Here is a 12573-nt window from a genome sequence, read left to right as displayed (position 1 = left end):
ATACGAATTATTGTCATTACAACCTTGTGTGTGGGATTGTATTTTTTTTTCTATGAGCAGAAAAGCATCAAGCCAGAGAAGGAGGGTGAGGAGAAGGTGAAAAAGCCTCGATTTCCCAACATCCTGGGTCCGCCTCGCCGTCTGAGCAGAGTGGACTCCACGTCGGGTGAGAAGCGACAACGGCCGCCTCCCCGATGTGAACGGACGCCGGGTTCAGCGCTCCATTGAGTGTGTGTGTGTGTGTGTTGTTTTTTGCGTCTTCCCGCAGTGGGTAAGGCGGTGGAACTGAACAAGCAGCGCTCGCCGAAGCTCTCCCAGCCGGCCTTCGGCATCCCCGAGCTGTCCGACTCCCCCGCCTCCACTCCTGGGCGGACCCGTGCAAATCAGCTCAGTGAGGGATCGGACATCAGCGCCCAGTCTCCGACGTCCGCCACCTCCCCGACTCACAGCTCCCCGGTCGGCCTCATCTCAGACACCAGCGGACAGGAGTCCGACTCCAGTGAGAGAGTCGCCTTTTTTAGTGCTTCCACTGAGTTTCAGGGGCTTTTTTTTTTTCTTCTAGCACAGGGGTAGGGAACCCTGGTCCTGGAGAGCCATAGTCCTGCACGTTTTCCACGTCTCCCTCCTCTGAACGTCCTGATGCTTCATCACCAAGTTCAGCACAAAGCCAGATAACGAGCTGCTCATTGGAATCAGCTGTGTGGAAGCAGGGAGACATGCAAAACGTGCAGGACTATGGCTCTCCAGGACCAGGGTTCCCTACCCCTGTTCTAGTGTATGAATGGAATGCGAACGTGAGAAAACAGGTCAATGAGTTGGTGATATCCTTTTGTTTTGTTTTAAAGAGCTGAAAATGGAGGGGCATCGGCCATTTTCAGTCATTTATTATATATTTCACATTGCACATAGCAGGATTAACGCCCCAGTAGGAATATCTCATTGTTAACAAAACTCTTATCAAGTGACGCACCTAGTTGAAAGTACCTACAAGTGTATTTATCACTTTAAATGATTTTATGTTGTTCGCACTGTTGAGTAGCGTAGTGAAGTTACTCTTTATTTAGTAGCTGGACTCTCTGAGGAAGCCTCAACAAAACACAGAACGTCACACAGACATCATGGATATGATATTATTTGAGGTAGTTTGATGCCTCATGGATAACTTTAGGATTACTGGTGCATTCTAGTAAACAGGAGTTAGTGAAATAGTCACGTGCTTTTTTCTTGAAACAGTCTATTGATATGATGCTAATAGTTGGATAAGTGAGCAGGAAACGGAAGAGACAACAGCTGTGAGACAGTTTCTCACATATCGAGAAACAAGTTCACCGAAGCGTCATTAACTGGGAAGGAGTTAATCGTCGTGTTTTAGTTAATAAGACGATGCTGCTTAAAGACGTAGTGTCATTCGCTTCTGTTTGTTTCCTCCTTTCCTCTACAGATCTGTCTCCATTCTGCATCCAGCCCAGAATCGGCGATGCTCTGCAGTCCGCCGACCAGCAGGACGTCTCCAGTCCGACCGGCACTCAGTTTGACTTCAGTCCCTCCAACTTGGAGCAGCGTGACGACGATCAGGACGCTTTCAGGTGCTCACATTTGGATGTTCTCTTAACAGTTGACCCAGGAAAAAAAAAAAAAGCTCTTCAGGTCCCACACTATAGTGTTTATTTCATGGTGTCCATCCGTGTAAGCAGGATGGATCTGCAGTGTGCCGGTCCGGCCGACATTCAGAGCGAAGACGACCAGGCCGGCGAGGGCGATCGCGAGGAGGATCCCCTGAACTGGCAGAGGCTCGTCAGCCGAGGCGTCCTGGCCACTTTAACGCCGCAGGAGATCAAACGGCAGGAGGTCATCAACGGTGAGCCGCCGGCGCCTGGAGTCGCGCGGGAGCCCGTCGCTAACTTCGCCCCACCCCCCCCCTCACACGAGCCCCTCTGCCCTTCCTCCAGAGCTCTTCTACACCGAGCGAGCCCACCTGCGCATGCTCAAAGTGCTGGACTGCGTTTTCCACCAGAGGCTGAGCCGAGACGGCGTCCTCCCTCCAGAGGACATCAGACACATCTTCAGTAACTTGGAGGAAATCATCCAGCTGCACGGTAAGCTGTGATCTTTTTGCTCAGGAAGTCCAGAGTGAAAGTACAAAGTTTAACCTGGGATTTCCTGTTCGGCGCTTCGCAGTTTCCATAACGGAGCAAATGACTGCAATCAGGAAGAGGAGCGAGACGTCGGTGATCGGCCTCATCGGAGATGATCTCCTGGCCTGGGTAAGACGGGCTCCGGTCCACGTATGAGGCAGAATTCACATAGATAAACGAGCAGAAGGACCCAAGAGCTGATATTTCTAACCGCGCTGCTGATTTCAGTTCAGCGAGGAGGAAGAGGAGAAGATCCAGAGAGCGTTGGGAACTTTCTGCAGTAACCAGCCGTCTGCGCTGGAGCTCATAAAGACGAGGCAGAAAAAGGACCAGCGGTTCAACGTGTTCATGCAGGTCAGCGTGAGCAAAAGAAAAATCACCAGTCTGTGATCACTATGAAGGCTGCAAGAGACCTGAGAAATGTTACAGATGCACAATACTAAGTTAGTATTGGTGTTTTGAGGTTTTAATGTTCTGTGGTTTTAAACGGATCAAATCTCTGGGATGGATGATAATAGTTCCTATAATTGATCAGTGGTTTTAGTTTACTCGTAACGGTTTTCAGCGGCTGATCTTTCTATGGGACTGCTGCAGTGACTGAAAAATGATTAAATAGTGATTAAAAGAACAAAGTACAGCCCTGTTAGAAGTTAATTTGTAGTGCATGATAATATAGTTAACTTTTGAAACATGGAAGGCAAATATGAGAATAGTAATATTACTCAACCTAAATAAAGAAAGATTTATAGTCATAGGGCCTGATCTACTGAAGCTTTGCACGTATAATAACAATATTGCATGCACAAGCATGGAAACTTTGATTTGATGTGTTTGTCTTCATGAATTCTTAACACCGGGCACATATTTCACATACTGATTTTGATCATTCATGCTTTAATGGATCCCTAATCATTTCTAATATATACAAAATTTTATATTTTCCATTTATTGTATGTAAAAAGAATAATATATCGCTAAATATTCTTTTTTTTTTTTGTTCTTCAGGAAGCTGAAAGCAACCGTTTGTGTCGCAGGCTGCAACTCAAAGACATCATCCCTGTAGAAATGCAGAGAGTCACCAAGTATCCACTCCTGCTGGACAAGATTGCCAAGTACACGGGTATAAACGCGCCTGCACGTGTCTGTTTTTGTCCCTCGTGCACGTTGTTTCTGTTCAGTGCATCAGCTACGTGTGTGTTTTGTTCTTTCAGAGGACGGCGAGGAGCGGGAGAAGGTGGCGAAAGCCGCCGAATGTTGCAAAAAGGTCCTCAATAACGTCAATCAGGCTGTAAAAGAGGCTGAAAACAAACAGGTGCTGACATGAAAAGCAATGAAGCGTGTGTGTGTGTGTGTGTGTGTGTGTGTGTGTGTGTGTGTGTGTGTGTGTGTGTGTGTGTGTGTGTGTGTGTGTGTACACTCATTGGCCACTACATTAAGTACTCACTGGTAGTACCAGGTTTAAAAAGAAAAAAAATTGAAGCTGCAGATTTATATTTTGCACTTCTGTTATGTGAATTTCCCGTTTCAAAATATCAGAAAGTTGCTGTTATATTAAGAAACTCTTAACTCCAGTAAACACAACATGTTGAAGAAGCTAGTCCCTACTTTTTATGAGAGGAGTCCCCTGAGACCATAAATAATTGGACATGTTCAGTAAGAATGATCCAAGTGTCCAAAATGTGGCAGCGAAATATCGGCGACTCTGCCGGGACAAAGCAGGACGGATCCACTCATTTCATATTGATTACATCCAGTTTTCCTGATTTTCTTTTGGCCCACTTTAACGATTCCGTGTTAAAGTTGTATTTATTTTTTGTATTTTGTCTGATGGTTTTTCTCAGCGGTTGGAGGAGTACCAGCGACGGTTGGACTTCTCGTCTCTCAAACAGAGTGAAAACCCCGTGATCCTCGAGCTCAAGGTAACCAAGACTTTCAGCACACAGTGACTCCGCCTGCAGGAGGTTTATCACCTTTTATTGCACATTTTAGATTGTGAGATGGTGGATTGTTTTACAGGTAAAGTTTGTTTTTCCGTCTGCAGAATCTGGACCTCACCAAAAGGACGATGGTTCATGAGGGACCTCTCTCCTGGAAAGTCAATAAGGACAAGGCGATTGGTGCGCAAATAGATTTATAGGATGAATGATATCAAGTACTTTAAATATGGAATAAAAGCAACCAATAAGTTTTCATTGTTTTTTGTTTTTGTTTTTTTTAACAAGTATAATTATAACAATAAAATCTACATTGCATTTGTCTTTGGTCTTCAGAGCTCTACACGATCCTCCTGGAGGACATCATGGTTTTACTGCAGAAGCAGGACGAGCGACTCGTCCTCAAGTTTCACGGTAAAAATCTGGCCAGCGTCACAGACACCAAGCACATCTTCAGCCCCATCATCAAACTCAACACCGTCCTAGTGCGTCCTGTGGCCACGGGTAAGAACCAGCAGCCAGTGAATTGTGTGTTTGCATATGTGTGTGTTTGTGTTTGTTTTTTAATAACATATATTTATTGATCCATATATAAACCTAGCATTATGTATTATGTATGCACAACACTTTAACACACAAATATATATATTAGCGTGTGTTTATTTCAGCATGTGTAACAAAATGTATGCACGTAGGTCTCTTGGGTATCCTTTGCCCTGAGTGTAGACTGACAGGCTCCCTGTCATCACTCTGCAGAGAGCTGAACATCCATTATATTACTAAGCAACAGATCACTGTGATTACAAACATTCTATATTTAAGGCCATAATGTGGAAGAAATGGGCAATTAGAGGCATGAAAACTTTATTTACTGATATCTTGTGTTGACATTGTAAACCCCCCATATTTTCCATTTTGAAAATGTTATATAATGTAAATGTAAATTGCACCTGTAGCAGACATAACCGTGCAGATAAACTCTCCACATGTACATATCAAAACCAAAAGCTACTTTTAAGCCAACCACGTTATTGATGTATAAGAACAAAAGGCTGATTGTGGCATCGAAATAACTAATTTATTATAACGTATTAGACGCTAAAGACTTTTTAATGACGCACAAATATGATTACATGTACATATTTTGTTATGAGCATGCAAATCTGTGTGTGCACATATTAATGTGCACACACACCAATCTTAGTCTTTTCACTTCAGTACCGACCCTGTAATGTTGCACATTTCTGTGTATTCCGTGTGTTTTGTTGAAAAACGCGGTTGTCGGGCAATGCGCAGCAGGTCCTGTCTGAAACCTTTTGTCCCCGCCAGACAACAAGTCGTTCTTCGTCCTGTCCATGTCGGAGAACGGAGCTCAGATCTACGAGCTGACGGCTCAGACGGTGTCCGATCAGAGAACGTGAGTCTGAAGCAGAACGCCGCGCTGTGATTTGTCGCCCTGCTTTTCCTCACCGCGCTGCTCTGGTCGTTCAGGTGGCAGTGTCTCATCACCCAGTGCGCCGACGCCATGAAGGCCAAACCTCACTGCACCGCCTCCGAGTGAGTTCTCCCATCATGCATCTGTGTTCACCGCTGGTGGAGTTTCCTGATTTTTGCTTTTTTTTAACAGTGTGTGTGTGTGTGTGTTTCAGTGCTGAGCGAGATGCGATCGAGATCATCAACGGAGGGATTCCCAAACCGAGCAAAGAGCCTAACGAGACGCCGACCGGAGAGATCCACTCTCCAGGTATCAGGAGGATTGTGTTTTTATACCTGTACAATTTAAATCAACTCGTTTCGAGTTTGTTTGTTTTTTATTTGTAGTTTGTAGTTTTTCAATATTGCTGTGTGTTTTTGAAGCTACTACAGTTCTAAATCTATTCCGTGTGATTTCGTAGTCATACTGCACAACTCCCGGGGTCCACTGACCAGTATGACTGCAAACCTCGATGTCCAGTTTTTGTCAGACTTGTTGAGTTATGAGACGTATGTATGGCGTGTAAAAGTTAATAAAGTGCAGGAGAAATGATGTATTTCAAAGCAATCCAATTAGGATACATTTAAAATCATCTATTTTCTTTGAATTGTTAGCGAAAAATTGTGGAGAAATTATATTCATCCCAAAATACTAACATTTGTCAATTGCAAAGTTAATTTTCCCCAAACAGATTTGCTTGATGATAAACAACAAAAGTAAACCACGTGGACATTATTTTTCCATCTTGTAACTTATTGATTTAATACGATGTCAGTATGTATATAAATGTATGAATATGTCAAAAGATCGGAAGACAACACAGAATGAAAACTTTTTTTTTTTAATTGATTCTACTATGAAGCCTCAGTGAAGTATTTCTTTGAAAAAAAATGCAAACTTTTACGTTAAATTCTATAAAGTTTTTTTTTGTCATTATTATATCGAATCTCAGATTAAAATGAGTGTTATTTTTCAGACATTCAATCTCCAGCCGGCGTAAACCCCTTTGACGGCTTGAAATCGGAGGATGAGGAAGAGGACTTGACGGCGGCGAGCAGACGGGAGGAAGAGGAGGATGAGGAAGAGGTGGATGAAGCCGAACTGGAGGCCTTCCTGGACGGGCGGCTGGTGGAAATGGAAAACGATGAGCACGGTTCTTTTGCGGTTCCTTCCTCCAAAGCCGAAGAAGCGCTAAAAACACGTAAGACTTGCAGATCTTCCTCTGAGACTTTTGCGAGGGTTTTTTTTTTTTTCACGGTAGAAGCAAAGAGAGATAAAACGTTTTCCTTGTTGTAGTGGCGACGCTGAGACAGGCTCTGTTCACCCACCTGATGGGCAGAGATGCAGAAGAGGAGAAGGACGAGGCGGAGGAGGAGGAGGAGGAGGAGGAGGAGCAGGAGAGGAGGCGGAGCCAGCAGAGTGCATCATCTCCCGACACCCCCGATTGCCCGCCTGCTCCGTGTGACGAGAGCGGGGGGGCCGAAAGTTTACACAAAGAAGAACCGACGTCTGAAACAACCGAACGCAACGGTACGTCTTCGCCGAACACGTCAAAACCATTAAACCCATTAAACCACCCCCCCCCCCCCCCCCAAGTGTTTAAATAACCGCCGCTGGTGGGCTCCTCCTCCATCCAGGTGGCTTCGTGGTGCTGGATCTGGGAGGGGCCCCCGAGGAGAGCAGCACGGACGACGACGTCAGGGTCGGCTGTGACGTGGGAATCGACATGAGGAAGCTGCTGTCCTCCTCCTCACAGACGGGGAGCGGCGGCCCCAACCTCAGCCGGCAGCTGATGACCCACCTTCGCCTCCTGCAGGCCGACCTGCAGTACCTGAAGGTACCGTCAAAGTGGGGGGGCAGCCACACACTTTTATCCCGTTTAGAGGTTTTGCTTTAGCTGTCATTTGTGAAATAGTAGTCTTCGTTGGTTAGTTTGACATTATGCAACCACTTATTATCATACAAATGTTACTGCGTGACCCTAAAAAGTCACAAATGTGGAAAAGAATTGGTCTTGAAATGTTCGACATCCACGTTAGGAATGTCAATTTTCCTAAATATTCAGCGAGTGTGCTGGAGACGGTCTGACGCATGAAGTGTTTTGGAAACGTTTGTCTGATCACATTACGTTTGTTATTCCAGGACGTGGAGACGAAATACAACGAGCTGCGGCACCTGCAAAGCGACGCCACTACTGACTCGGACGACAACAACGGTGCGTTTTGAACTGGAGCGTAGACCGTACACATGTACCATGCATCCAAAACTCCCCCCTTTTCTTTTCCAGACGGGATTCAGTGAGGACGACTGTCCCGCTTCCTCAAGCCAAATTTCACATGCGAGCTCACATTCCTCCGTTTCCACCCTCGACCGTTTGGAGCCCAATTAGAAGGACGTTTCAGATCTGAGGTCTGGTCGGGATCCGGATCGTCCCACTTTAAACTCCCGACGCGGAAGAGGAACATCACGGAGTGAACCATGGACACATTGTGCTATAATAATATAAGATAATATTCAACTGCATAACTTATCTGAAACACTGGATATACAGCAGCAAATGGAAAAAGGGGCAAGTTTATGGTTTGTAGTCGCACACGTGTCCAGAAGAGGAGACTTTAGGAGAAATTTAGGAGAATTTAGGTAAAAGTCTACAAACGAGACCAGCGATGATCCGTATTTAATCAAAACTATTTGCCTTACAAATATAACCTCTCAAGGGATTGGCCGCATATCTACCCACGTCTAATTTACAAAGAGAGAGCAGCTGTTTAGCAGCCGGTTTTCCTCCTCCTGCAGTACTTGAATGTAGCATAAACCGTTTTCAAAGCAAAGACAGACTAACGTGGAAGACGACGGCCCAGATGAGTGTGGCAGTGTTTCCTCCTCCGGTTCACAGCCACGTGTGATGTGATCCTTCCAACAAGTAAAAATACATAGTTTCTTTTCAGCCAATCCCCACCAGGAGGGACTTACAAGTTAAGGGAAAAATAGTTGATAAAATGGAGTTTTTAGAGGAGAAAGGCGCTGTTTTTTTTTTTTTTTACCAAATCAACTACGTTTTACTCAATCATGCACATTTGATTTAAAACATAAAAAATTAAAAAATTAAAAAAATCAATCGAATGATGGCTTCAGTGGTCATTTATGCATTAATCTGCTTCCTGTGTGGAAGTCTTTCTACCCTGAGGCTTTATGATTCCTAATGAATTTCAAATCTAATTTTTATGGACCGAAAAGATTGTTGATGATATTTTCACTGGCCGCTAAATGGAAACATGAGCCTGAAAAGTAAGTAGTGGAGTTTTAAGTGTTCACAGAAAAGGCACGCAAGATTTTAATGACTACACCCGATTTTACTTGTCCCGTTTTTCTATTTGCACACCTTGAGATCATTTATTGTTTTAACACAAACTACTTCAAAAGAGGATAAAATATGCAGCAGTATTAATCTGTTTTATAAATGTACTTTTAAATGATATATTTTTATTCCATTGTTATTAACCCTGTTAACACATTTGCTGAGACACACAACGAATAGAGAAAACTATTGTTTCATTGATGATTTATGGGGGGAAAGTGTTGGATCGTGTCCACGAGAAGCATTAAAGGACCAATAAAAAAAATAGGAAATGGGTTTGCGTGTGTTTCGTCAAAGGTTATTCCAACAAATGAACTTTTTTGTAGCTTTCGGCAAAATCACGGGGAATAAAAAGCTGAACATATTTTAGCTGTTTATGATTGCATTTGTTTTTACTGAGATAGAAAATCAGATGCTGATGAGAAGCGCCAACATTTTTATTTGCATCGTAAAAGTTGCAGCTCAAACATCCCCCAGATTGCATTTCTCTTCTTAGTATTGTTTATAAGTGAATTGGCAAAACCATAATGAAAGCAATACTATTTCCAGCACGTCAGTCTCATCCAAACAGGCTCTGACGTGCATAAAACCCTCATAAATACTGTTTCATGGGATTTTACTCATGAGGTTATTCTTTGGAGAGCGCCTGCAAAGTGAACACAAACGAAAAGCAACAATCTGAATGCAGCAGCTTGAACTTTGGATTTTAGTGAGATTTTAGGCCCTTCGTGAGCACAAAGAAGAAAGCTGCAGGAGCAAAAGGGCAGTTGCAGGGCAGTTCGATGGATTAATGGATGATGCAGTAGATGAGGGAGGGAGAGATGGCGATAGAGATGGATGGATGGAGAGATGAAAGAAACAGATGTGATGATGCCGATAGAAATATTGACTGGCAAACCGTTTAAGGTTCAATGCAGAATTTTATTTTGACAATGTAGCCGAACTGAAAATCTTTGAAAAAAAGTTGAAAACGGGTTGACCAAGTCATGTTTGTCTTGTTCTGATAAGACTTTGATGAATAGATTTGAACGCTTTAACACAACATGACTTAAGTCTCATTTGGTTAAAAAAAATACACTTAATACTAACTATAACTCCTACATTTTTGAGGAGTTGGGTTGATTTCTTACGAGAAGTATCTTACTATAAATTTGAAAGATACTACAGTTTACTTGTAGATTTAAGTATGTTTTTAGCCGCTACATGTCGTTGGTCACTGTCCTTGATTGTTTGTGAATCTTACGAGATGCAGGATTTAGATCTATTATTGGCAGAGATATAAGGAGATATTCCAAAATTGGAAAAACAATTTACCACTGCCTGTGAGACATGATGAATTACGCTGTAAACCTGTGGATCTTCTGCCAGGCGCGTTGCAGGAAACTTCCCAGACGGGATCCAACGTTACCTATGGAGATGCTTCGAGCTGCATGAGAAATCCTTCAATCTGCTTCAAGATTTGAGCCACGAGGAATTTTACTGTCAAGATTAATATAAATAAAAAAAACTCTCCAGCTGGATTCTGATGCTGAGTTTTTGAGAAAACAGAAGATTTTCAAAGCACAAGTGGTCGACGGGAGGAATAAACCATTTCTGAAAATACACACCCCGTGATTTGTCCTATCCTGGAGGGTTTGATAGTGATGAACAAGTCTTTTGGCCTGTGAGGCTTCGATGACTGCTGTGAGTTCACCACACGAACTGTTTATTTAGACGTGTGAATGATTTAATTACATAGAAATAATAAAGTTTAAATATGCCAACGTGGTACAAAAAGTCAGTGATGTTTGTGTTTTGTCGATCATTTCTTTGACATAGTATAACATGTTGTCAATGTGAGAAAACAATACAATATATAAATAGGGAAATAGGGTTTTGTTTCATGCTCTGGTCAACATGGACACTCAATCCAACTATCTGGAGAAGTTTGTGGTAAAATGTCTTGCTCAAGGGCACTGAGGCATATAAAGAGGGGGAGATGGGAGTGAAGAGAGATGGGTTGTCACCCTCTATGCTCATCCCCTCCCTTCTGTTTTCCTTCACATGCTCAGACCAAACTCTCAGACTGACTCATCTGTCACTACGTTGTTTGGTGTGTCTGGAGACGTCAATAAAAAACTCCTGACAGAAAGACTTAGTTTAGCCACTTTACTTTAGTGGACCGGAAGGTTTTTTTATTCTGGCCATTCGATCGTTAGGTTAAAGATGATCTCAGGTTCAACTCCTTCCTCTGTATTCAAATTTATCACCTCGAACTCCAGTTCAACTTCGTACCTGTGAACACAAAAGAAAAAGTGTTACTCCCAGGCACAGACACGTTTCTTGTTTTCAGAGGTTCACAGTTGTTTAGTTCCTGGTGTCATACAGAAGGTGGAGGAACCGTTAGACAGAGGAGAGGCTTCAGCTCTCTTTCACCCCGACTGCTGACTAAATTGAAAGTGAGGCCGGCCTCTAGGTGTCACCACCCTGTTGCATTGTGGGTTTGTCCCACACATTCACCAGCTCAAGAGGCCCACAGGTCACATGACCTGGATGGTGAAATCACATGACTGACAATGTGCCAGTGTGGCGTCGCCACGGTGACATAAAAACCTTTAAAATGACTCTATAACTAGTAATGAGGTGTGTAAATACTCCAGTTTACTAAATGTGAAACAATCCCACATCAGGAGGATTCTCAGTATGGACACTGATTGCAGAGGCTTCAGTATAGAAAGAAAATCTAAATAGAGTAGCAATTGTCACAATATCCTCAGAAATGTATTTACTAAAAGCCACATTTATAATGTTTGTCTTTTTAACTGTGTGCTAAAGAAAAGAGAATCAATGCTTCAACATCTTTCTCTGAATATTCACTGGTGTACTTACTCTTGGTTTTCAAGTTTGGGGTCAGGGTCAGGGAAGTAATCCTGGCTATCCAGGATCTCCTGTAGCTTCTCATCAGCGTCTGTCAAAACACAACGAGGCAGACATGAGACAACTTCACACACAACAGCATAAAGATATTTAAATACCACAAGTTTTTTTCTTCCAGCACCTAAAGACACAGAGTGTCTAAAGCCAGGACTTTTGTCTCAAGTACATTTGTGTAAACATGTTTAATTTTCACTGTGAGTTGTGCGAAAGAGAAAACAACTGGAGCTGTGCAGTACAACTACCAGCTTCTATGTGAGTAAAGCAGTAGAAGGTAGTGGGCCTATGTTATATCAACATTGTTCCTCATTGAACACGTTTTATAGGATGTTATTTCCCTTAAAGAAACTGTTACAAACAATAATAACAGAGTTACACAAAACCTCATAACAATCTTTCACATGTGTGAATTTGGCATATAATGGTTGTTGTATAAAGTATTCAGTCTACATGAGGTTACATAACTTGAGCAGTCTAATGACTTTACCCTGGAGTCCATGTTAACAATGTCAAGTTGTTTTTCTTCAACGTTCACCCAGAAGGTTGTGATCTAAGCTCAGAATCAGTAAATGTAGATGGACTCACCAGGGTCTGAGGCCCTGAAAGGAACTGCCTCTTCTGTGTAGAAGATGATTTCATCCTGGAAGGGAAACACTCAGTGACCGATGTTCACAAACCAGGACAGGAAATATGTGGCTGAATTTACTTCAGTTGAGAAAATGTAGTGAACCAAAGTCGACACTGACCATAAGGGGGTCG

At 43.0% G+C, this 12573-nt stretch overlaps 1 protein-coding gene across 2 annotated transcripts in view; it reads left to right on the top strand.

Annotated features, from left to right (window-relative positions):
- LOC308139347 (rho guanine nucleotide exchange factor 12-like) overlaps positions 1–9177 on the top strand; it is a 28645-nt gene extending 19468 nt beyond the window's left edge. For both annotated transcript variants that reach the window (XM_080508759.1, XM_080508760.1), the window contains exons 17-36: positions 61–166; positions 269–499; positions 1442–1586; positions 1695–1858; positions 1950–2096; positions 2179–2264; positions 2364–2489; positions 3141–3255; positions 3347–3447; positions 3977–4054; positions 4177–4252; positions 4406–4573; positions 5399–5486; positions 5561–5626; positions 5719–5813; positions 6520–6744; positions 6840–7073; positions 7181–7380; positions 7686–7758; positions 7831–9177. In XM_080508759.1, the coding sequence (XP_080364885.1) occupies positions 61–166; positions 269–499; positions 1442–1586; positions 1695–1858; positions 1950–2096; positions 2179–2264; positions 2364–2489; positions 3141–3255; positions 3347–3447; positions 3977–4054; positions 4177–4252; positions 4406–4573; positions 5399–5486; positions 5561–5626; positions 5719–5813; positions 6520–6744; positions 6840–7073; positions 7181–7380; positions 7686–7758; positions 7831–7844 (2538 nt within the window). In that variant the 3' untranslated portion in view covers positions 7845–9177. The remainder of the gene's footprint in view (positions 1–60; positions 167–268; positions 500–1441; positions 1587–1694; positions 1859–1949; positions 2097–2178; positions 2265–2363; positions 2490–3140; positions 3256–3346; positions 3448–3976; positions 4055–4176; positions 4253–4405; positions 4574–5398; positions 5487–5560; positions 5627–5718; positions 5814–6519; positions 6745–6839; positions 7074–7180; positions 7381–7685; positions 7759–7830) is intronic.
- Positions 9178–12573: the final 3396 nt, after the last annotated feature.

This window comes from Blennius ocellaris, assembly GCF_963422515.1.
Source record: "Blennius ocellaris genome assembly, chromosome: 14".
In the NCBI taxonomy this organism is placed as follows: Eukaryota; Metazoa; Chordata; class Actinopteri; order Blenniiformes; family Blenniidae; genus Blennius; species Blennius ocellaris.
The sequence above is the reverse complement of the archived record's forward strand: the minus strand, read 5'-3'. Positions and strand labels throughout refer to the sequence as shown.